Source organism: Acipenser ruthenus, chromosome 6 (genome assembly GCF_902713425.1).
Source record: "Acipenser ruthenus chromosome 6, fAciRut3.2 maternal haplotype, whole genome shotgun sequence".
Classification (NCBI taxonomy): Eukaryota; Metazoa; Chordata; class Actinopteri; order Acipenseriformes; family Acipenseridae; genus Acipenser; species Acipenser ruthenus.
The window spans coordinates 55,476,603-55,503,755 of record NC_081194.1 but is presented as its reverse complement, the minus strand read 5'-3'; the positions used below and the strand labels follow the sequence as shown (position 1 = coordinate 55,503,755).

General features: G+C 37.3%; 1 protein-coding gene across 4 annotated transcripts in view; it reads left to right on the top strand.

The window, feature by feature from the left end:
• LOC117411469 (potassium voltage-gated channel subfamily H member 1-like) overlaps positions 1–27,153 on the top strand; it is a 122,018-nt gene that overhangs the window by 21,229 nt on the left and 73,636 nt on the right. For 2 of the 4 annotated variants that reach the window (XM_059025547.1, XM_059025545.1), the window contains 3 exons: positions 179–608; positions 11,395–11,594; positions 20,851–21,103. In XM_059025547.1, the coding sequence (XP_058881530.1) occupies positions 179–608; positions 11,395–11,594; positions 20,851–21,103 (883 nt within the window). Of the gene's footprint in view, positions 1–178; positions 609–11,394; positions 11,607–20,850; positions 21,104–27,153 lie in introns of all 4 variants that reach the window. The other 2 variants (XM_059025546.1, XM_059025544.1) reach the window with 1 other exon arrangement.

The window sequence follows — 27,153 nt, the reverse complement described above, 5'->3', positions numbered from 1 at the left end:
TCTGTTTTAAAGTTTTAGTTCATAAAGAAATCCATGCTATATAGTGTGTGCTTGGATTAATTTCACTGACATGGCAGAACTACACTAGAAGTACTGTAATAGTTAATTCGGGAATGTCCATGGTTTTTCTATGAATGTTAGAAAATATAATGTTCTGTGTCTTTCTGCTCCCTCACAGGGAATCAGTAGCCTCTTCAGCTCCCTAAAGGTTGTCAGGCTCCTGCGATTGGGCCGAGTGGCTCGCAAGTTGGATCACTATATTGAATATGGAGCTGCAGTTTTGGTGCTGCTGGTGTGTGTGTTCGGACTGGCTGCTCATTGGCTGGCCTGTATCTGGTACAGCATTGGGGACTACGAGGTCATCAATGAGGAAACCAATTCACTACGGACTGAAAGTTGGCTTTATATGCTGGGAGAGTCTATTGGGATGCCATATAGATTTAACATATCGGGGAGTGGAAAATGGGAAGGTGGACCAAACAAAGACTCAGTATACATCTCTTCATTGTATTTTACAATGACCAGCCTCACTAGTATTGGATTTGGAAACATCGCCCCAACCACCGATGGAGAGAAAATCTTTGCAGTGGCCATGATGATGATTGGGTGTAAGTAGATTATTATTATTATTATTATTATTATTATTATTATTATTATTATTATTATTATTATTATTTAACGGGTTATACAATGGGAATGATTTTCACTAGCATAGATAAAAGGATTTAAAATTAAGATATAGCATGGAACAAATTGACGCTTCAGTGCGTAATCATCCTCCCCGAATGCAGTCTAGACGTGGTATTGGTGGCTCTCACTAAGGCCCTGTTTCAGTCTATACATTCCATAGAGCTGAAATATAACTCTATGAGGGCAGCCTTTCTATTAGCCATCACCTCTGCTAAGCGGATCAGTGAGCTACAGGCTTTGTCTTTGCACAGTTCCTGTATGCGTATTTGGGACAATGGGAACAGGTTATCGTTGCGCACAAATGGGCTAATAACAAATACTGTACAACCACTCCCTCGTTTTTATCGGGGGCATCAGGGTCCAATATAAGTCCTCTACACAACACGCTTTTTCTAATTTTTCGTATAAAAAGTAACACATGATGTGATGTGCAGTACAAAATAATACGAACAGTAATTCTAAATGAAATTGTCTATGTATAGTGCAGCTAAGGCATGCGCAGTTAGACTGCAAAAATGGGGAGCCAACTCCAGGACCGCGATATATCCAATTCTGCAGTATAGTGAGGAGCGATATAACGAGGGGTGGGTGTATTTCACGTTCAGAAACCATTCATTTGCAGTTGGTGGTAGACAACACAGTTTACACACAGTTTATTTTAACCAGAGCTGTAGTTAAAGTTGAAATGTCCTTCACAAATATTTATTAAATACACATCTTTGTATTCCTGTTGAAATGTGTCATAGTGTGTTTTGTAAATATAGAATACTATGGTTTTCATTTTCTCTGCTCTTTTGTAGTCATTGTACTGCAAATAAACTTTGCTTGAGAGGAGCGTCTAAAAAGGCTGTAGTGAAAAACACCAGTAAATAAAATTTGTTTCCCTTGAATTGAGAGAGAGACAGTTTTCCAGCATGTCACATTTAGTAGAAGAGCTCTTTGCTTCATGCTGTTAGGATCCTGGCCTTGCACATAAAACTTGGCATTCTGCAATGGAAACTCACTGAGCTTTTCGAATAACATATTCTGGTTAGATTATACCACTTACATCTTGCAAAAAAAACCTTTACAGAACACAGCCAGAGAGGAGGAGGATGATATATGGTCCTGGGCCTGTTTACACTAGATTTATCACTAAAAGGAATGACCTTTCTGAAATTCAGAAAGTTATAGAAGTTCTTAGAGGAAAAAAAGAGGTAAAAAAACTAAACATTCAGGGACACAAGGAATATTATGAACCTTCTTAAACATTTTTAGCTCAGGCGGAACACATTTTTCAGCCATATAAACTCAAAAGGTCCAAAAACGGCTCAAAGCATGATCATACTACCCCACACTTTGGCATTTTAAATACAAGTACAGATCTTGTTCAATGAAGCAGCAGTAACATAAAACAAAATCACCTTGAATGACCTTTGTGTCAATATATAGCTCCACCTTCTAGGATCTCTTGAGTAATAGGCTGTGTGGCTGTGTGGTCCAGTGGTTAAAGAGAACGGCTTGTAACCAGGAGATCCCTGGTTAAAATCCCACCTCAGCCACTGACTCATTGTGTGACCCTGAGCAAGTCACTTAACCTCCTTGTGCTCTGTCTTTCGAGTGAAACGTAATTGTAAGTGACTCTGCAGCTGATGCATAGTTCACACACCCTAGTCTCTGTAAGTCGCCTTGGATAAAGGTGTCTGCTAAATAAACAAATAATAATAATAGATGTACTACTGTTACCACAGTAGCTGGTACTTATTCATTAGGCATTCAATTAATGTAATAATAACCTTTTAGAGTCAAAAAAATATATTAAAAGACCCAGCTTTCTTTGTAGACGACTGGACAATAAGCATTTTTGAATGTTGAATAGCATCCTTCCACCATAAACAAAGAAGAGTATCCACTGGAAACCTTTCCCCAACAGTATGGCAGCCTAGAGATAAAATAATAAAATATTTTAATATTTTTTATTAAAATAATATCAGTCTGGTAGAACAGACACAGGATATACACAAGGGTTAATGCTTTTGTGTTTCATTTCTTTGTATAGAATATTGCAACCTTTTACAGACAAAAAATCCCATGAAGATATTTTTTTCATTTTAAATATTTGCTGCAGGGCTTGTCTTGGAGTGCTTATTGGAGCTGAGTATGCTAGTAGTTTAAATCTTTAGTAGTGTATCTGCAGGCAAAATAAAACAGGTCAATTAAACTTCAGCAGTAACTGGCACATTTAAACAGTAATTGGCTTATTTATGTAGTCAGTAATTATTAAACTCTCTTACTAAAATGAACACCCATATATTAACTTGGCATCCTCTCAAGAGCTGTTTGGATGCTGCGCTGGGATCAATAAGCCATTCGTTTTGGCCTCCTCTTGTTCATTCTAATTATTTTTATAAATACAATGTACCTAGAGCTAATGTCTGCAAGGCTCTCGCCTTGGACTGACCTCTAGTATGTGTTTTTAAGAATGTCCATCCTGATATCCTTGGGCAGGGATTTTCATTAGACTGGTGCTTATGCTATGGAACACTTTGCTGCAATGAAAAGGAATGACTTGTTGTATTTAACAATGTAAAAAATACTTTTACTCCTAAATTACTTTTAGCTTCATACCACTTGTCCCTAAAATGTGGTTATTTAACTTAAATGAAAGACCATTTTCAGGACAGCTTAATAAGGGAATGTTGGTCTTTAATTAGGGAATCACTAAATCTAAGCGCACAGAAGCAAAAAAAAATAATTTTTTGGCCAATTTAATATACCATAATAATTTAGACGGACAGGTGTTTTGTTGTATTTAAAGAGAAATGTCATACCAATAAATTTGAAGGTGTTGTTTGACAGGTTTATTATTGTATAAATGTCAAAGATGTATGTTATTGGACAGCTTTATAAAAACGTTGATTCACTTCAGTCTATTGAGTTCCACAAGAATAAAATATATTTTAAGATATTACGTAAGTCTTTAACTGCTACATGGAGACACGAAAAATAACAAGATTGAACAATAGGATCTCAAAGCTTTAGGTTAAGTCTGCTTTGAAAAATGAAATAACGCTTGCTATTGATGAAACATTTTTGGCTGTTGCTTACTTCCTAAACAACTGTTTAAACATGTCTGTGAATATTAGATTGTATTTTATTTATAAAATCAGCCATCTGTTAAATAACATGTGAGTTACAGTACTAAAGCTGTGCGACCAGGTCATACAGTCGATTGAATTCCTTTTTGGGTCTTTTTCATCTATCAGAGCGCTATTTCAATTGTTTTTCATGTAGAATACAAGAACATCTAGGTAAATGTGGTGTAAATAACTTAGCAATCCTGGTATATTTCTAGTCTGCAAAGTAACTGAGTCACCTTCAGATCAGTTAAAAAAAAACTAATATAAAGCATAAACTAAAGTGGTTGCCATAGTAACATAATGATAGATGCTGTGCATTAGGTGATTTATGAAGATGTACAATATGTGTAAAAACATTTTTAAGGAAAAAGTAAGTGGCAGAAATTGGTTCAATGCAATACAATTTGAATTTCTAAAGTGGTTTTCATGAACCAAGCTATTACAACTGTCATCTGAAACTAAATATTCCTAATCTTGAAAGGTAGAACAAAGAATTTTGTTTCAGCATAGAGAGTGAGGGAAAATGTACTTGGATAAGACAGAGTCCTTTATTTCAGGGGAGCTCCTGTGGTCATTCACTTACTTTAAAAGCATTTAAAATTTTTTTAGAACATTTTCAGGGCTTTTTAAGGTTAGTATTGAACAGATAAAGAAATAGGCATCTATTGATCCCAAAAAATAGTGGAGCGAATACCTGGACACCAAGTCATTGAGACTTGCATGCACCGACCCATGACAACCCTGAGGTGTGGGGGAGGATTTCAAAATCAATAATACTTTTTACTGGAAACCACTGAGGCTTGAATACAGTAAGGACAGTTTATTTGTTATATTTACAGCTATTTTGTAAAGGATGTAGCTGTTCTTTTAAAAGGGTACTGTGGTAATTGTGCAGTTTTCCCATGCTTTTCCCACGGTTATACAATACATTTACTATAGTTTACCAAGGTTACCAAAATGGATTGATAAGTTTGCTGCTATGTTTTGCTTGTTTTAAATCAGGTCAGAAAGTGCGTTGTAAAAGCTTATGCTAGCTATGCCATTTAAGGCAAACAGCAGCCTGAGCTGGGAGCTGTTCACGGAACCTTTAAAGATAATGCTATTGTCAATCTTGCTATGTGCAAGTTTGTTACTTATTTGCAATCATTTTTGATGTATGTTATAACAGGAAATCTGACATTTATATGCCTTTTGTCTTTGTTATCAAAATCAGTTTTGACCCAATCTACAACAAAAGCAAAGCAAACAGAAGAAATTAACTAGAGTGTACAACATTGGTTCTGTCTAGCCAATATGATGTCACAACATAACATTTCCAGCAGGCTAAATATTGCACATTGGCCCTGAAACGATGGCGATGACGATGTGTTTATTAATAAAGCATTGCAATATCATTGATATGGCTCATACTAGTATTGTAGCTATGATAACATTCGTACAGAACCATTGCATTGCCTTTGAATATGATAAGGGCTGTCTGGAACTGGTTCAACACTTGAACTTCGACTCTAAAGTCTTAGCTCTCCAGCTCCTCAGTAGAAAGCACTGGTCTGAAACAGTGTGCTCTCTCCATCCATAATCAGCAGCTACCTGGCAACATCTGACAAAGGGTAAAGACATGAGATTACAACAGGAAGTTTATTATACAAATTGGAGTCCTATGGTTTTTATTCCATATTGCCTGGGGAAAGAAACCCTACAGCCCTACAATTCCATCTGTGCTGATGGATGAGCCCTCTGTGTAATAAGTAATAATAATACTCTGCTTGTCTTTAGGTGAACAGAAGATAATTTATTATTGCTCTGTATGTATTTCTCAGCAAGGTGCGAGGACATGCTGATGTGAAACTTTTGACTTAATTGGCTTCTTCTACTGCAATGCTTTGCATGCTGTTTGACAGGTAATTACATCCAAAGGATGTTGGCAACAGTATATGTTAACAAATACATTCTGAATATATTTGTAAATTCAGCTCCAAATCAATGAGAGAACTGTAGGATTTTAGTGCGGTTTAGAGAACATTGGTATGCAAATGCTTGAGTATTGCAAAGAGAATGTAGGGAATTACAGGATTTTGCCGAGTCAACGCCCCAGTTTGAATGATCGCCCCACCCCAACTTTTAACTGAAAGTAAAATTTTCACCATTCATTTCTGGTTTTTAATAACCATGCGCAAATAATTCCTATGGGGAAATATCGCGGCTCACGTGAATAGAAAAAACTGCCTAGAAGTAGTTGCTCTGTGCTTTGAATGATTCAGGGTTAGGCTTATCTTCGGTTCAGATGATGAAGACGTGAAGTTCGGAAGTTTTGGATCGGATGATACAGACTTGGCAGTCCGATTGATTACGCTTTCCTGTTACGCCACAATCCATATTTTTGATTTTTTTTAATTAATTATTTTAGACATGGCAAGAGCTTGTAACTCAGGCACTATTTTTTTGTATTGAACATTTTTTCACCCACAAATAAATGTGTGTTTTCATGATGTGGCTTTGCACTGGACACTGCAGCTTTATAGTTTAATATTTGTTTTGTGAAAAGATTTGAAATGACAAAAGAGCGGACTTACTGCAGCAGCTTTGAATTGTATTTCACCAGTCATTAAAGTGTTAACTGCACTTTTTGAATCTTTAATGTGACTGTGTGTTGTGCTCTACATGCCTCATTGTAAACGTAATCTATCTATCTAATGTTAAAAATACTCCCTCTGCAGTAATTCCTGTAATTTCTCCCCTGCCTGAGTCAGTGCCCCCCCTCCCCACACAGACACACTTTTGCCTTAACACTAGAAGGACCGGAGATATACTCATACCTAGAAGCCCCGCAGCAGTCTTTCTGACGGCTGTATTCAAAACACTGTAAATAGTATAACGAAAGGAGAAAGTCGGATGTAATTATTATTTTTATTTTTTTATTGCGTATGTCACATAAACATCTGAACAACCGAAGCATGTTATGTAATGTATATGAGCATTTATTTTACAAATCAAAACAAGAAAATGTAAATAAATTAACATCTGAACAGACATCGGTTTACAACATACATATTTATAAAACTGAAACGATAGTAATACATTTTTAACTTTTCAACAGCAATCGGTTTATTATCAGAGGGTATTCCTTTACCTTGAGTCTAAGGCGGTTCACAATCAACACAGATAATGCGCTTCTCCACGCCGCCTTTCTGCACAGGGCACAGCTGACAGAAGTTTTATTTTTATTGCACTTGCCAACCTGGCATTGGCGTCTCTTGCGGCTCTCAGCGGGGTTGCCAGCTTCAGCTGTGGGTACACGCTTGGCAGTCTCCCTCTGTTCCAAATGCTTCTTGCGAAGTTGCTGTGCTAACTTTAAAATATATTCTCTCCTTGGTAAACCCCATATAACACACATATATTTTATTTTAAAACAACTGGTATGGAAGCATGAAGCATGAAGTGCACAACAAGTAAGATGTATAGAATTATTTAGCTAGCTACCAGTAATAATGTACCCTTTATAGCAAAAATCATTAAGAGTTATAAACAGAGAGCTATTAGGCCAGCTTTATATAAAAACTACTCTAGAGCACCACCTCTTTATAAAGGGCCTGCTGGTTCAGTCTAATATCTAATAGCAGATAGCAGCAGTGTGGAGTAGTGGTTAGGGCTCTGGACTCTTGACCGGAGGGTTGTGGGTTCAATCCCCAGTGGGGGACACTGCTGTTGTACCCTTGAGCAAGGTACTTTACCTAGATTGCTCCAGTAAAAACCCAACTGTATAAATGGGTAATTGTATGTACAAATAATGTGATATCTGTATAATGTGAAATAATGTATAATGTGATAACTTGTAACAATTGTAAGTCGCCCTGGATAAGGGCGTCTGCTAAGAAATAAATAATAATAATAATAATAATAATATAGTGAGATGTTTGCTCTGTTAGAATGATTTAGACACATACAAGTAAATATTTTGCTGACAGCCTTGAATAACAATGTGAATTTGACCGAGGGCATACGTGGCAAATGTCATCTCAATTCTCATTTTGTAACAATTATTTGACAGTGTGATTCTGATCCTGGAGGTAGAAAAATGGTGCAACTTCAGGCCTCACTGCAGGAAATCTTCGACAAACCACAGGAGGCAAATAAGAAAAACAACTCTAAAGCAATTACTACTTAAACACGATAACTGCCTCTTTTCTGCTTTTATTTGGATTGTACCCTTGTTCTGCACACATGACCCTTGTTATGTTTTTAGTTTGCTTCTATTTTGTAAATAGAAGCCCTTACGAGACTCACAGCCCAAAATTTTTTCATAGCAGAGAATTTCAGTTATAGTTAGTGCTTTCTAATAGTTTACCATCTCAAATTAGAAATGTATTGATTGTTGAAGCTGAGGTACTATACTCTGTTTAAAAAAATAAGTTTGAAAGTCAATGGGATACAATTCTAAAATGATGACAGTGTATTTACCTTAGCGTACATGTCCTGTCAGGTAGCCTGCATGTCCTGATATTGTACCTGGTATTGTAATGGATTAACAGTGTCTATTGATTCATAACATTATGGTACCATTAGTATGTCAGAATATAATATTGTGGTACCAATTTCCCAGTGGCTCCAAACCCTTTACTCTCCTGACAGAGGAGTGGAGACAAAAGCTTCACAGAACAGCCTGTGCCATAAGGAATTCTGGGTCTCAAAGTGTCTGTCAAACAAAAACAAAATGCTGTAAATTATGTCTTCTTAAATTGATTTCCATTGCCATCACTGTCCTCTTTGTGTGCTGTCTGCTGGTGTTCAGAGACATAAGCACTAACATGACTGGCTGTAGGCTGCCACACGTGACAGATTCTGGCTAATATTTGTACATGGTGTCTGGGGCGCCAGAGCTGGGGGAACCAGCTTTTAAAACTTTTAAAAAAATTACTTGACAAAAGAAACGTGCACATTGGGGGAAAAGCTGCATGTATCGCACACAATGTTTAGTTACGGTTATACTCTGCATCCTACATAAAAGCAAAGCGCTAATTATATCATATAAGAACCTACCTTACAATCCCGATGTCTGATGCTACTGCTGAGTGCATAGGCATACATATGATCACCCATGGCTAAAGCTTTTCACGGTTAACACAAATTTTATGATTTTCCGTGAAAATTCCAATTTCTGAAAGAATAGTGTAAATATACACATTTTTATCGCTTAAAATAAATACAGCAAACCTTACGCTGAATTTATTAACCTGGAAGCTGGTTTAGTTTGCTTCAATGAAAAAGACACCTCCTGCATCTAAGAGGGGAAATATTTCTGCTAAAGATCGCTCTGTCCAGTACAAAAAGGGAACAGTTCATGTGTCCTGTTTTTATTTTTTACATTTATTTATGTTTTTATTTTGTTTGATAATTCACTGCTGGGGAAAATACAATATATTTTAAAATGTGGATATAAAAAAAAATAACCATTTAGCATTTACTGTTTTTCAGGCAGGTAAGCATTTAATATTTAGGAACATTTATTGGATAATAACTCTAGAGAAAATTATACATTTTTAATGTGACAATGTACATGGAACTATCTTGAAATATCTATTTTAGGCTGTGAAATAAGGTATTTTTTACTGTGAAAAAATTTTGGTTGATGGTTCTTATCACCTCCTCAATGTTGTTTAGACCTACAGTGCCAGTAAGCATACATTCTGGTAAAGTTTGTGTTTTTATTTCTGTCTTTGTAAATGTAATATTATGCTATGGCTTAATTTTGGAGTCTGGTTATTTTACAGTTTTACTTCGTGAGATGCTTGTTCGAAATAAAAGTGCATTCCCAAAATAATATTTAAATTTATTCCTGAAAACTTCTTTTTTTTTAAATTAATAAGCACAATTTTATTTTGGGCATGCATTAATCCTACTAAGAAGAACAGCATGATTAAAAAAATACCACGTTACTAAAATGTGCTAAGCCTGTACTTATCAGAGAAACCGTAGGGATTGCCAATAAAAAAAAGACACTGATTAAACTTCAAATGCTAATGTCTGAAATGCTAACATTAATTTTTGTAGGTAAATATTGGGGCTTTTGACTCATGTTAATGTTCTTTTAATTAATTATTCAGGGCAAGTGATTATAGATTAATAGATAAATTATACAGTATATGTTGTATATAACACCAAAACATTCCACCACCAAAACATTCAGTAAAATGGGACATTTTACATAAAAATACCAGGACTTTGAAAGTTTTGCCTTTATAATAATTAACTGAGGCATATTTGGTATTGTTTGATATTTTAATGAAAGTTACCTTGTTCTATTTTTTTCTTTTACTCAACTAATACCCTTTGTAAATATTAAACACACTGGGGTGTGCTACATACATTTGGCCCTGAGGCATTTGTTTCATGGCCCCTTTAGGCTTAAATCTTCACACCATTTTATTGTGAAAGGAAAATAAAACTAGCAACAAACACTTTTCAGTCATAAAGTAACATTAATTCTTTAAAATTATGATTGACAGCACAGTGATAATTCCACATACTTTATGTTGCTGTAATGTGATCCACTATACTTTTGCCATGCCTCTCTTTGCTTTACTATCATGTTTTACACATTGGGTCTATTCAATTGATCTAAACGGTAGTGGACCAAAATATTGCTGATGTTTAAATCTCTAACCATGTGAGTATTGGTGTCTTTAAAATTAATTACTATTTAAACATTTGCAGTACTATGATTCGATACTGATTAGATCAATTGAATAGACTCTAGTATGTATGAAATGGCACCACCTTCAAACATCACAGTTTTAGTTGCATTCACAGGCTGCGTTCTGTAGTAATGTCATAAGACACTGCATTAACAATAGGGAATAATAGTGAGAGTCAGTTTGAGCCATGGAGTGGAGTTGAACTGATAGATTGAAAAGATAAATATGAACACATACATTGTTATCAGCCAACCAGAGCCCCCCATACAGTTATTTCCCCTCTCAGGTGCCGTTCACATGTGTACAGTCACAGACCCGACGGTGCGCTTCACAGTTCGTAAGCGTTCTTTCGCGGGCTAGGTTGAAGGCTACTAGCACTGCCCTGCAGGTCCAGTGTGCCTAACAACAGAACATTAATAGTACATAAACAACCAATCACAGAACACTCACACAAACATACAGAACACGCGGTCCAGTGACCACGCCCCCCTGCTCACGCCACAGTTCTGACTGTCTCACACACAGCAACACAACACAGACGCTCACCGTTGAAACATCCTGTCTTTAACCCAGGAGAGCAGAAATGAGTAAACTCTGTATCCCTTATATGAGAAGTGGATAAACGCTATATTGGTCGAATTAAAAGTGGGTAAACGCTGTTTACCTTCGTATACCCTTGACTACACCACTGATAACATGGTGTTAATAAAATGGTAACATGTTTTGCAGGACTGTAGTGTCCACTGAATAATTAATAATATTCTGTTTTCTTTTAGCCCAGCCATTGTAGACTTTAGTCTCTGTAAGCAGACCTTGTTATTGGACCCCATTGGAATCCCAAATGACCACTAACACTGACCAAACATTAATCATTCCATTTTTTTTCTCTTCAGCTCTCCTGTATGCAACCATCTTTGGTAACGTGACCACAATCTTCCAGCAAATGTATGCCAACACCAACAGGTACCACGAGATGCTGAACAGCGTGCGTGACTTCCTGAAACTCTACCAGGTCCCCAAAGGTCTGAGCGAGCGAGTCATGGACTACATTGCCTCCACCTGGTCCATGTCCAGAGGCATAGATACTGAAAAGGTATCGCAAACTGTAAGCTATACATTTATTACCTTGCATGCTGATTTTTGCATGGTAGATCTTAGTCACCTAAAGGCATCACCTGGATATTAATGTTAGTCCTCTGCAAAATTTGCTTAACAGAATATCTTAACAGAATATAATAATAATTGGATGGTGTGGCAAGGATGGCTCTGAGGGGCATGGGTGGTGATGTCAGCGTCTAGGAAGCAGTACAAAACAACCAAACGTACGGGGATGAAACGGCCACAGCCGTATATTAATTAAATAATAAAACAAACACGTTTACAAAACACAAAGAAAAGGGCACATTGGCCAAAGCAAAACAAACAATACCAAACGTTACTAAAATGAGTACCTTTCAACCTTGTAGTCGTGGTAGCATTCGCATATTTTCATTTTCATTTTCTCTCTCTCTCTCTCTCTCTCTCTCTCTCTCTCTCTCTCTCTCTCTCTCTCTCTCGCTCTCTCTCTCTCTCTCTCTCTCTCTCTGTCTTTCTTGCTTTCTCCTAAGCTCTCCCTTCAATGAGCCCGGAGTGGGTCCCTTTATATTCTGTGGCTGGAGCCTTAATTACCTTTTAATCAAATAATTATTTTATTAAGACTCCAGCCACATTCGCACGAGATTTACAGGGATGGGAATTTAACCCCATCTACGCCAACTACACATTATACGGCCGGCTTTTCGCTGGTCTCAAATAATAAATAATAATGACGGACGGTTCCCGTCCGCCCGCATACAAACATCTATAATAATAATAATGATAATACAAATTAAAATAATATTGATATATAAAAGGGGGCGGGCACCCCGTCACAGATGGCTAATGTAATTAATAATATTGTGGTGTGTGCAAAGGCATAAGCTGAAGTTTTTGTAAGACTATTTACTCTAGAACAGGGCCATCAAACATCCCTGGAACGCTGTCATCAGGCCCACGAAATATCGCAGAATATCATTTTTTAATTCAATGGGATACAGAAAAAAGCAAAATATCAGAAAACTCTATCAGAAAATGGTTTTGAAGAAACACCTATTTTATGAGCAATCACATAGCTTGCCTTAACAGCAGCATCACTTATGCTACAAGCATTCGTAAACATCGATTGCTGTTTTTTCAATGACTGTGCTAATTGAGTATTTATCTTCATGTAATTTTCCTATATATTTATCATATTTCTTGCCATGGTTTGCTTCATAGTGTCTTTTAATGTTGTATTATTTCACAACAAACACATGTTGCTAACAAATTAAGCACGTTGGCTTTCCATTCATGTCCACAAAGAAATACGAAATTCCCCATTTCTCTTGAAACATACGGCACTCTTGGTCCACCTTATAGAACTTAGAAATCAGCACTAAAAACACTTTTCTGGTATCACTGGTGTCGTAACTCAAACCAGCTGACGCACTGCCGTCTCACCCTCGTGGTCGGCGATTAGCAGCAATCATGACAATTTGTGTTGCTCATCTGAAGGAACTCGGTGGAGGCATGTTTGTGTTCTAAGAGCTGACAGTGAGTAAACGTAATCAATATGTGCTATTTAGGGGAATGTAAATATGCTATGTATGATAATTTCTATTAAATACAATCATTTTGAGGTTTTGGGTTTGTCTATGTATTTTTATAACTGTCACTCGACCCGCGCCAAGCGCCAGGGTATCGGATCAGGCCTGCGAATCAAATTGAGTTTGACTCCCCTGCTCTAGATTAACCTTGACTTCTGTCTTGTGGGGTATTTGACTACCGGTAATTCTGTAAATAATGTGCCTTTTTATGATGCTGAATTAAGCTTGAAAATTAAGTGTGAATTTTACATGCTGTTCAGTTCCCTTCCTGGTGTTACACTCATTAGTACACCCAAACTCAATCATGAAGAGGCACTTTGGCCTACTAATGTAGTGTAAAGAATGGACATAATACTGATCTATAATATACTTCACTGTAAAACCTTGATTAGACTTCGATTTTAATTCAGTTATCCAAGCCAATTGTTTTTAACCTCATGGTCCCAATTAGTTTCATTGAAAAAGCTTTCTCTATATTTTGCTTCATGTAGACACTTTCTAGTTGCCTTATTAAATATGGAAGGCAAAATGAGTGGATACAACCAGGGATTTGAAACAGAACAGGAACCGGAACAAAAAAAAAAAAAAGAATGTTTTGATGGAACAGAAACAAAAAACTAAACTAAATAAATTTATTACGTTCTGGAACGAAAACAATATTCAAGATTTTGTTTGTCGGTTAATAAGGGTTTTTTTCCCCCGATCCCTTTCAGCCTGTTCTCTCTGTCTCTTTCCATTGTTTTCAAACATACAATAATTTGAAAAAAGCGCTCTTCCCGTGGTCTACACCTTAGTGGTCAACAACAAAGCATTATTTCACAGCCAGCTAATGAAATTCAACATTACATTTAGATTGCTTTTTCAGAGCAGCCAGCGAATCAAATAGCACTGTATTTGCCTTCAGTTCAGGCTTCCGCCTTGTGGTCAGCTACATGCTGGATCCACGTTATGTGATAAGTCTTGTATTCACTCAAAGTAAACAGGTACTGTTATTAACTTATTATTAAGTTAGGTACACAGAAAACAAGCTGTACAAGTATGTGTGAGTCAAGCACTTTGTTAATAATCAGAGGTTTGCTAGTTATGTTCCTGGATATTAAGAGTTAAAACATTTTACCGTTGACTTGAGATTATTTGATTAAAAACACCACAAAGTTGAAAGGTGGAACAGAACAGAGAAAAAATGCAAGTGCTGCAGAGTTTATTTCAGACAAACATCACATTAAGTTATTATGTTGAATGTAAGGACGCTAACCCACCGAGATTGTTGGGAAATGTCGCTGTTTTGAATTGTTTAAAAAAAAAAAAAAGTAAACTCGAACCAAGGCAAAAGAAAGTTGCAACGGAGAAAAGAAAGAAGCAGACTGCTGTCATTTTCTTTTAAGTTGTTTCAATAGACAGGATGTGAGTGCATTTATTTATACAGACGGATAACTTGTCACACCGTTTTCCCTTTGAGTGGCGAGTTATCTGGAGTTTACTGTATTTCATTCTTTTTTGTTTAATTGGAGAAAATTAAGACCTATGAACACCAATACAATGGCCTACTTGGCTAAAACTGCTATTAACCGGTATTTCATTTTGTTCGATCCGGAACAGAACAAAATCAGCTGTTCTGAACTTTTTGAACTGGAGCCGAAAATTCCGGTTCGGTTTGGAGCCGAACTGGATTGGAAAAAATCTGGTTCGAATTCCTGGATAAAACACTGAAGTATTACTTAAATTCTCAGTTTCAATTTAAATTAATAAGAACTTATTTAAAGAACAATAATGTCCTACGAAAAGGTCTTGGCAAACAAAAAAGAGCAGGCCTCTAAATAATTAAGGGATAACTATGGGGCACATGGACTGGATGAGCGGAGATACAAGTCTTTCAAGTAAATACAATCTGAGGTCAAGGATGTTTTACTAGCGAGGGAGTCTATTCTCTCCAAGCCTCTTTTATATGACAAGTGCTTTGGTCTTTCTTTGTTTTAATGGCCTGATTGTATGTATGTGTATATATATATATATATATATATATATATATATATATATATATATATATATATATATATATATATATATATATATAAAGAACCAGATTCTCAAAAATAAAACTTGTGATCAAAGCAACTGCAGAATGCTTGGTTTCAGAATTTAAGGTTAATGGGATGGAAGGGCACTGTCAGATTGTTTATGTATATTGGCAGCATTGAAAAAGACTAAATAAAACATAAGACCCTTTTCCCGCTACATTGCACTGCTTTTTCTAGTGCAGTGATAAAGCTTGAATAAAGCTGATGTGCTGCGGATTTTACTGCAAAACAACAGCTCTTGCTCTCTTAGTAAAATCTGAAACCTGAATAATGCTGATACTGGCCGTTAATAAAATACAGACTTAATCAGCAGCAGTGTTTTTGGATTCAGATACATAGTACAGATGCATGAATTAAACATAGTATGCCTTTCACAACCTAGAGCAGGGGTGTCAAACTAGTTTCATATGGTTGGCAAACATGTCTCCAGCGAGTTCCTTCACATGAGAAACACAAATTGTCATGTTGCTGTAATTGCTGTCAATCGCCAACCACGTGGGTGAGACGGCAGTGCGTCAGGTTCGAGTTATGCCATCAGTGATACCAGAAAAGGGTTTTTAGTGCTGATTTCTAAGTTCTATAGTGACAAGTTTCCTCATGCCTTCATCCGTGAAGAGAAAGGTGTACCACGAGTGCCATGTATTTCAAAAGAAATGGGGAACTTTGTGTTTCTTAGTGGACATGAATGGAAAGCCAAAGTGCTTAATTTGTTAGCAGCATGTAGCCGTTGTGAAATAATACAACATTAAAAGACACTATGAAGCAAACCATGGCAAGAAATATGATAAATATACAGGAAAGTTATGTGAAGATAAATTCTCTGAATTAGCACAGTCATTGAAAAAGCAGCAATCGATGTTTACAAATGTTTGTAATGTATCTGTAAGAGATGCTGCTGTTAAGGCGAGCTATGTGATTGCCCATGAAATAGCTGTTTATTCAAAAACATTTTTTGGGGGGTTTTTGAATAAGTGCTGCTAAAAGCTGATTAAATAGTGTCCTGAGGAGCAGGAAGCTTTCTTTGTCATGAATATCAACAAATCAAAATTTTGTTCTCAACTTGCTTAACTCAATACTCCAGATATCCTCAGCCCAGTCATTTGCTCCAGGTGTTGATGCGCTGGTTCAAGCAAAGGTCCCAGGTATCAGGAAGCAGCAGCAACAGTCACTAATATTCTTTGTATTTATCTTTTGGGGAGTGTTAAGTAAAAAATGGATCTGTATCTATTTATATTTTGTGAATTTTTTAAACCTGTATCTCATACATGTCAACATTGGGTTTTTCAAAATAAGGGCGCTTTTATAAAACTGAAATCTTAGTGGCCTGAATTGAAGTGAATACCTACATAAGACAAAGGCATACAACTACTCCACTTTATTACTGAATGATAGACTGTGATACGGTCTCTTTCTAATTGCGTTTAAAAAGGAAAAATATCAAAACAGAAAAAACAACCATGATGTGCTTCACAATCATTTTCTCTCTTGGTCCCTGTGGTTCTTATTGTGTAGTTGTAGGTGGCTGATTTGGCAGCAGCCACAATACTTTATAAACAGGTCCATTGTAGTTGATTTTACACGACAGCAAAGCATACATAACAGTTGACATTGTTACTTTCATCACACAACACACCTAAAGGACGAGCAATGGCACCTACTTTATAACAAGAAAAAAAAAAACCTCAATTCAATGTCATCATTAAAAAAAAAAAAAAAAAAGTCGATTGCAACGCTATTCATTACACTGCATTATGTGGCGGATCAATAATACCACTGTCAGAAACATTTCATTGTTAACTATCTTCTGTTTTAAATGAATGCACTAGTATTGTAAATAAACACATTATCAATCAATCTAAATTTTTAAAGCAATGTTGATGCTGAATATGTAAAAGAAACGGCTGTCACTATTTGTGTGACTTTTAGACTTTCCTGCAGAATGCTTTGCAATTTGTGAGTCTGGGAGCATGTCTACTACAGATGTAAAGGTCTGTGCATATGTCACTTTCTTGATCTCCGTTTTTCCTTTGGCAACAATAGATGTGATCTCCAGAAACCTCATTCTTACTCCCACCATTAAAATCAGTCCTGCATAGTTTACAGAAAATATGCCCTTTTCCAGCGTTGCTTCGGTGAGTTTTTTTTTTTACTGGACGAGCAGGGCTTATCGCACGCAAAGCCATCGTAGATGGTCAAGTATGTGAGCTTGTCTAGTGCACTGATGCATGCCTGCCACAGGGGTCCCCTGGGTCCTAAACCCTGCTAGATACAGACGGGGGTTGCAGTAATCACATACTGTACATGACTTTTGCAGAAATTAAAGGTTTGCTGACATAAAGGGGTTTAACAGTAGTTTTGAGCAAAATCTGTCCCAGGAGTTGTCCAGGAGCATTGTAAAAAAAAAAAAAAAAAACACTGGTTGACAGGTCTGGTATCCTATTGAATAAAAAAATGATATCCTGCGATATTCCATATGTGGGCTGGATGACATTGCTCTGGGGGCCAGATCTGGCTCACAGGCCATATGTTTGACACCCTTGACCTAGAGTCTGACCATTAGGTTAAGGGCAGCAAGACAACGCATACTGTACAGTATATTTTACCACACACTTATGTAAATGAAATAATGTATGGGTTAGAGTATATGTCACACAATAAATATGTCTCGGGGTGATTTGGGAAGTAAGAGAGTTGGTTGGATCAGTAGAGCATGTCTAATGACCTGTAAAGTTTTGTCAAAATTTGTATTAATGGAAAAAAAAAATCATGTTGTGCTTCATACACTATGGAGGTCTGTCACAAAGACGGCCGGAGTGGGTGGCGTCAGACCAGAAGCAGGAAATAAACAGAGACTTGGGGTTTTGATGAAGCTGAGCGCGTGATCGCACTCAGCATTTAATAATTAACACAGAACAGAAAATAAAAGGGTTGAACAAACAGAAAACACAGGGCACGGCACTATACGCCAAAATAAAACAGATAAACAAAACGGACTAGACAGACAAACAAACACGGTGAGCAGATACTTATTATTTACTTTACTTGGTTTTACTTTCTCCTTCTCTCTCTCCCGTTCTCCACTCACCGAACACCCAACCCCGAGTGAGTGAAAACATGCTGCTTTTATGCAGTTGTACCGAGACTCGAATGCTAATCAATCATTCAATTGGAGTCGCGGTACAACTGCACGTGAATCAATAAAGTGCAATTCCCCGTGCTCACATATTACATTTAACTTGCACGTGAAGTGCGGTGCCATCCTCGTGCCTAAATACAAATATACATTTTAAACACTCGTGTTACGCAGACCCGTTTATATCCCGTGTACCAAGGACTATACACCAACATTTACACACAACACGTAACATATAACATACACAGGGGGGCACTTTGCCACAAGGTCTCACAGTTTTGAAAAAAAAAACAGCAAACAACTGAGTGCAAAACTACCTGGACGTAAGGCATTCAAACTGAGAGATTTATTTAACTTAAAAATGGAAATTTCATTAGCTTTAACCACTTTATATTTCTAATGTAATGTTTTGGGGGGTGGAATTGCTTGTCCTGATTGAGAAACAGCAATTACTTTCAAGGCAGGTACTGTATTCATACTCCCAGAATAGCTTGAGTTAATATACATGTTAATTAAAAAAAAAAAAAAAATCTTAGATCAGCTCCTATTGTGGAGAGAACCTGTGGATTAATGAGCTACCTAAATGGATACTCTGTTACATTTCATCTGTGACACATGTTTTGTCTGTAAGATAGGAAAAGACTCAAAATAACTCTGAAATTAGTGGGTTAAGTGTTTTTGACCTAGGCCAGATCCAGTGAGCTAGTCTTGTAACCTGCATAGGTAGAAAGAAGACTTTTTTTTATAACAAGGCAAGAGTAGTTGGCCTCATAATCTCAATCCCTCTGCCATTACTGCAGACCAGTGAGTTAGATTGTGTAGTCAGGTTAGTATATCCTGTTCCAGTAAAGTTAATACATTTCAACTCTTTGGCCACGCACACCAGTGGTGGGTTTGGCGTCGAAAGAAGAATGCGTGTGCAGAAACGAACGTCATACCTACTGTAAAATATGGTGGTGGATCTTTGATGTTATGGGGCTGTTTTGCTTCCACTGGTCCTGGGGCCCTTGTTAAGGTCAACGGCATCATGAACTCTACCCAGTACCAGGACATTTAGCCAAAAACCTGGTTGCCTCTGCCAGGAGGCTGAAACTTGGCTGCAAGTGGATCTTCCAGCAAGACAATGACACCAAGCACACATAATTTTGCAATGGCCATCTCAGTCTCCGGACTTGAACACCATTGAAATCCTGTGGTTTCAATTGAAGAGGGCAGTCCATAAGCGCAGACCGAAGGATATCAAGGATCTGGAAAGATTCTGTATGGAGGAATGGTCTAAGATCCCTCCCAATGTGTTCTCCAATCTCATTAAATATTATAGAAAAAGACTCAGTGCCGTTATCCTTGCAAGGGGAGGGTGCACAAAGTACTGAAAACAAGGGTGTTTTTTGCTCATCTTTATCAAGGGTGCCAATAATTTTGGAGGTGACTATATATAAAGAGCCAGCTTCCCAACGTTTCAATATGTTGTACATATATTTCTCAACGGAGCATGTGTTTGATTCAAAACATTGGCGGTATTTATAGGTTTTTGACGGCATGACAAACTGCTTGTTATTGTTTATATTCAAATCCATGATTTATTCTTACATGATGTAATAGTGTTTTATATATTGTGACATCATTTTTACTTATATCTTTAAATCTGTTTTAATTAACATTATTTTATAGAAACTTATATTTATATTATCATGCAATGCTGACTCTGAGGATCAGCCTTGATTTGGCCTCCCCAGCGCATCAGATATTATATATATATATATATATATATATATATATATATATATATATATATATATATATATAATGCTTTTTTATCTTTGTGTTTTGCTCTGTAAATACCCTTGGCGCTTTCTAATCAAAGTAGCGCCGGGTCCCCGTGAAGGTCTGCCTGAAATTAAACTTGGGCTGTCAGATATTAAACCGGGCCCATAAATATAGTCTGTAACTGTGGGCCTAAACCAAACTTTTTTTGACACTTGCTAATAAAGCCAATGATGTATAATAATATAAAACTTAATTCATAACAAAACTGGAATAAAACAAAGACTATACGTAATAAGTTAACAATGGATTGATCATTTAGAACGTCACAGAGATTTGCCAAGCATGCCCTAATTGCATCATCGGTATCTGTCTTCTTTTAATGAATGTGAGTAACTGCTTTTTCCCCTCTTAAAAGGACTTTGCAGACCAATTCATTCTTTCTTTTTAAAGTAAAGTTAGCCTGATAGTATAGGCTGCAGCTGTGACTTATAATTGGTTGTAAATGTCAAAATGATTAATACAGGAGAATGATCTAAATTAACTGGACAGAGTATTTTATTCTGTATATATACATTTGGAAAAAGTGCTGAATGAACAGCCTTAATATACCGTAGAAATGGCTATGGAATAACACTGGTATGGGCTAAAATCAACTTGTGGAATATAAGTCATATTCCATTTAGTTCATCGTCTCTGGTTTTCTTTTAGGTTTTACAGATCTGCCCAAAGGACATGAGAGCGGACATCTGTGTGCACCTGAACCGCAAAGTCTTTAAAGAACACCCGGCTTTCAGACTGGCAAGTGACGGCTGCTTACGAGCTTTGGCCATGGAGTTCCAGACCATCCATTGTGCCCCTGGGGACCTGATTTACCATGCAGGCGAAAGTGTAGACAGCCTCTGCTTTGTGGTATCGGGGTCCTTGGAAGTAATACAAGATGATGAAGTTGTAGCCATTTTGGGTAAGTTTGGGTTGTTCAAACCTGATCTTTTTATTCCCATTGCTTAAGTGTGTTTCGTCTTCGTATTCTTGAGACCCCTTGCATCCCAACTGTCCCAACATGTGTTAATAGTGGTCATACTCTTGTAAGCGTGTATGTTGCTTAAAAAAAAAAACATGCTGGCAGGTATCTATGGAAATAAGTTCATAAAAACAACGTTGTAAAGGGAGTTATAATGCGATCATTTTGATCCAGCTTTAATGTGTGAATACTAGTCTTCTCATGCCAAAGCTAGAAGCTACAACAGCTAAACTATTCTATTATTTGCTATAATTTTAAATGTTTTTGTTGCTATAAATGGATTTTTGCTGTGTGTCTTATTGTGAAAAGAGACTCAATAAATGAGTGGCAGAGCATGGATTTGGAACCATACTCTCCTGGCTCGAAGTCTATAGTCCCATCTAATTAGTTCACAATGTCAGGTTAGAATTTTGAACACAGTAATTGGATATGTTTACAGCGACTGAAGGGGATAGGCCAGTGCCAGTTTGGTGTGATGAACACCATTCCATGGCTACAAATGCACCAAATTCAAGAGTCAAATGGAAGAATCATCATCTTACTGAGATATACATACTCTCTTATCTTCTGTAATCCCGTTGCAAGCCTCGTCTCAAGAAATAGTTATCGAACAACTTTAAAACAAATCATGCAAGGGCCAATGAAACCATAATAAAAACACCAAATAGATCAGCCACTGGAGTGAGAGAGTTTTAGAGCTCTTAGTGGAGAATAATTGGGAGCTGTGTGAGGCTGAATTATGTGCTCAGTAAACTATGTACGAAAGATAATTTCAAGACATGGTTTTGACAGATGAATATATGTGTACTGACCAATATTTAACCTATTTTATCATAAGATGATAGCTGGGTGATAAACATAATGACCTGTCTTCATGGAAATTGGTTTATGGCCAATTCCATAAGAACAGATAAAAGGTGCCACATCTTGTTTTAAACTATATGTTTCAGTATAAGTAGAAGGGTAGTTATATAGACGACCCGAGTTGCGATTCTGAACACATCCAAACCTCTTATCAACCGCCTGAAGGAGTCATATACCATCAGCTCCCAATAGAAACAGTTAACTTGGCCATTCTCTTAAATCTGTTTGATGCTAGTGATCACCTTACATGACTAAATACAACAGAAGTTTAATACGTGTAAGATTGTGCTTTGGAATCAAACAAATGGAATCTGGTTAAGTTTCAATTATGAGTCATTCGAGTCTTAATTATAATTTATTGACAATCATTTATAATGACAATAAGAGACTGCATGTTGTAATTATAAGAAATTGAACCACAATCCTACACTGTCAGCAAGCCGAAGTCTACATGTAACACAGTCATTAAAGCCTTAGTTTACAGTCTTAAGATTATGGCATTCAATCCCGCTGTTGAGAAGTTTTTTAATACAAAGGTACTTCTCTTATTACAGTTATAGTAAATATGACTTCTCTTTGACCAGATATATTTTGTTGTAACTTGAGTCATTACAGTTAAGCTAATGATACTAGATTGCTGAGTGAGGAAGGGTAACCAAAACACATATTAACAGTACTTGAATGGAAATCATAGCAATAGCCTATTGGCACAATTTGATGCAATCTTATTGGAAACACGTAACAAATAATTACATTTAACCATCTCTGGAGTTCGCAACATAAAGCCGAGGGTACAAGTAGCGCTCCAGTTACATGTGCTGTCAACCTGGATGGCCACATTTAGCAGTCCCTCCAGGATTATGCGATTGCATACAAAAATCACATCATTAATACTCCCTTGCATAATTTATTATTATTATTATTATTATTTATTTCTTAGCAGACGCCCTTATCCAGGGCGACTTACAATCGTAAGCAAATACATTTCAAGTGTTACAATACAAGTACCAGCAAGAAATACAATTTGTTGTCCTGCGCATCATTTTGAAAATTGTAATTATTCAGATTTTGTATCTGTATGAAAACTGTATTTTAACATTTGCAAGACACTGATCCTCATAGGTTTAAGAACCCCAATCCTCACTTCCCCAGTGCTCCACTCATGTCCTGTTGCTATGACAAACACTGTATTGCACCCGAACTGTGTGAGCTGTTACTGATATGAAAGCCTGTAGCAGTTATTGAAATGGATACATTTTCAGTTAGAGAAAGTACTGATAAATGCCATTCGGCTACAAAACACGTCTGTGCTTGGCGTTCACAAATACTGTAAACTTCTGCCAAACAAGTTTACAATACAAGAAATGCTCTTTTTTTTTCTTTTGGTAAATAATTCCCGATCGCTGGTACACATAAAAATAATGAAGCTGCAAATAAAGAGATACAGTCAGAACTCAAATATCCGACCGGTTAAACGAGTGTGACACATATCTGATTATTTCATTTTGGCCCGTTCCAACCCTTATCTGTTTTTTCAGGGAACACAAAATAGATACAATGTCAAATACATAACTGAAATGACTGTGTTTTAAAATAAGTAGGCTTCCATTTAGATGTACTGTAGTTGGTTTTACTGGTACAGTACTATATTTTCAACAGAAGAATTTTAATTCAGATATGATTCTGAAAATATCACTTTCCAAAAGAGACGACTGTGGACATGTGGACTGTAATACAGTACATACTTTTAAATCAAGTACGTATTGTAGCAGTATGTAAAATTCCCCATTAACGACCCAACAGCAAAATGAAATAAAAAAGTTACCCATGCACAGAAATGCGTAAAACGTAAAAGACAATACTTAGCAAAAGATTAAAAAATATCAGGTTTCTAGAATTAAAACAGTATCCAAAGTCAGTATTCAAAGTTGCAGACTATAGTGCTGAAATAAGGCCCTAATGTCACAGTTCCCTTGCAAATGAAAATGCACAAAAGCACCTAAAGAGCACAGAATTAAAAAAAAAAAAAAATGCATCACAGTATCTAAACCTGTTCAATGATTAACTTTTACATTACAGTAGCTTGTCTCGTTCGCTTTGTTTTTGCTGCATTTTAGTCAGGTGAAATTGCAAGAAAACAAACAAAAAAGAAAACGCGGGCTGTGATGGATAAACAAGTACACTGTAACATTGAAGAGATGGGCTTTGTATCAGAAAACTGGTGACAGAGTCGGAAATCACGTGTGACGGGTAGGTGCATTATAATGGTGATTGATTTTATTCTTAATACCAGGACGGTAAAATGCGACTGACGTGTATCTGGGTAACGGATATCCGAGTGCTGACTGTCCAAACAAATAAAGACTTCCAATGCAACCAGTAAGAACAAAGTGAAGCTGTTCTGTATTGGGCACTATGCTAGAGATTTATTTATTTATTTATTTATTTATTTTATTGATTTCAATTTTTACGCACAGTGCCAGCACAGAGATGCTTTAAACATTCCATAAATTAATGTTGCATACATTGTCGCATAATTTCTCATTTTTGACACCTAAAACATGTAACAAATATCGTATAATTTAGCTTTCTTTCACATAATCCTGGAGGGACTGAATTAGGTAAGAAAAAATTTGGAATGTGTCTAATAATATCATTCTACAATCTTACACAGTCGTTGTAAGCATCCTTTTTGATGCAATGCTCGTTTAATTAATGGTACGGTTATTTTTTTACTGACATCTGAAATATTAGTATAACCCTTTCTTTACTATCATAAAATAACACCCACTGCTGCGGCACTGAAGTGCCATTTACTGACAAGTGCCTTTTACGGATTTGTAAAATACAATTAAAGAAATTCAAAAGGGGGTTAAATGATTAATGTGAATTATATTCTGGTATTATTTCATATATTGTTATTAACTCCTATCAGAAATAGCTGGGGGTTCAGCTGTCATTTCCCAAGTGTTTACATTTTTTAAAATATATATTAAAAATATGAAATGTAATAAAAACATGTTTGAATAGCTTACAGTCTTTCACTTGAGAGGAGAGAATTATGCCTTGCAGAGACAGCTTGTGGTTTTACTGAGGTGAGGTACAATGTACTAATAATGTGTTGAGTCTTTGCTCGTGTTTTCTGAGTTTGGGTATTGTCTCAAGTAGCCTAATTGTGAAGCAACAAGGTGCAAGTTGATAATAGTGATTAGTATTCCAGGCTTCTATCAGGAATATGAATGGTTTGTATACTATCAGGGATCTGGTAGCCCCATGTGATAAAATAGACCACGTGCCTATTTCTAAGCTTATTAGGATCATAGGACTCATCTGTATTTAAAGAGGGCCATGAAGCCAGGTGGGGGTAAGCTGGCATTATTGTACGCAGTTGAGACACAATCCAATGGGACAGTTGCTGCTTGGAGAGGGCTTGACCGAGGGTCCTTTCACCATGGTAAGACCGATGCAGTGCTCTCATCCTATCCACATAACCTGTCAGTGCCCGAATAGGGCAGAGGGAATTCAATCTCCGGTCCGTCACCGCCACTAAAGGAGGGGGATGGAAAGCCTCCAGTTCCACTGACTGATTCAAGTGAAAAGCTGTAATCACCTTAGGGAGGAAAGCAGGGTCCATGCGCAACGATACCCTGTTTCCATTGTCCCAAATACGCTTACAGGAACTGTGCACTGACAGAGCCTGTAGCTCAGTAACCCTCTTAGCGGAGGTGACAGCCAATAGAAAGGCTGTCTCCATGGAGAGATTTTTCAATTCTATGGGATGTATGGGCTCAAACGGGGCATTTAGTGAGAGCCTCCAATACCACGTCTAGACTCTTAGAAGGACGTAACTGTAGAGCACCCTTCAGAAAACAGGTTGCTAGTATATAAGCACCCGGGGACATGGCATGCAGATATGGCTGCTAGGTACACTTTCAACGTAGAAGGGGATCTACCTGCCTCTAACAGTTGCTGTAGGGCAATGAATGGGGTCATGACCTCTGGTCCTGCACCAATTTTGAAAATATTTCCACTTACAGACGTACAATGCTCTTGTGGAGGAGGCCCTAGCGTTCTGCAGTGTACTGACGACTGCGTCTGAGAGCCCTAAGGTGGACAGATGGTCCCATTCAGGAGCCAGACCACAGTTGGAGTCTGACTGAAGAGATCCATGCGCAGTGGGATCTCCCAGGGCTGGCCTCGCAGCAGCTGGCAAAGGTTTGAAAACCGGATTCTCCTGGGTCATCTGGGGGCCACCAGGAGAACTGTCACCTTGTCTCTCCTGACTTTCTCGAGAAATGACAGGAATGCATACAAGAGCGCCTTGGGCCACCCGCCAGCGGATTCCAGACGGCAGGGTTCACAAGGGGAGAGGACTGGCCCTGCCCGTTTAGTATTTGACGGGGGTTGGCTGGTCCCCAACATTTCCTCCCACCCTCCCTCCCAAATCCTGTGAAATGGTGGGGGGGAGGTGGCCCGTTGAGGGCCTGTATGTGTTACGCACATAAGTGGGGAGGAATGTGGCAGAATGAGGGTACTGCCCTATGGATATAGTGTATTTTTGTATATGTGTGTTTTGTAGTAGTGGTGGGTAATTAAAGGGTTAATTCACTAGCACTTTAAAAACATGTGAGAATGTGGTGGAGGGTTTAATTGATTAAGTGGGTGTAAATTGCTGCACAGGTGTGTGTATATAAGGGAGCACTGAGAGCACAGGTTTAGTTGGTGTTAGGGTTCTGGAGAGTGTAGATCTCGGATCCTGTGTGTGCGAGATCTGTTTTTGTTTAAACTGTTTATTTTGTTGTGTTTGTTTTGTTTAATAAATATGCACTGTAGCGCTTTCACCCTACCTTGCCGCCTGACAGCCCTTCCACTTGTATCATCCTGTGACAGTTGGTAACTGTGGTTTTGTTGCATGTTGAATATGATAAAGTGGTTTTGTTAAATGAGACGTTTCTCAATAGCATAAAAGGTCTGGTGTTTTTTTTAAGCATAAATGATAGTTTTATGCTTTATTTTTCATGTAGTGCTGATGTACCCTTTAAGTTGTTCCAGGTCTTTTCTGTAGTGAACATGAGTGTTTTTCCCCCTTTCCCATTCGTACTTGTAGCTTTGAATTTGATATCTGA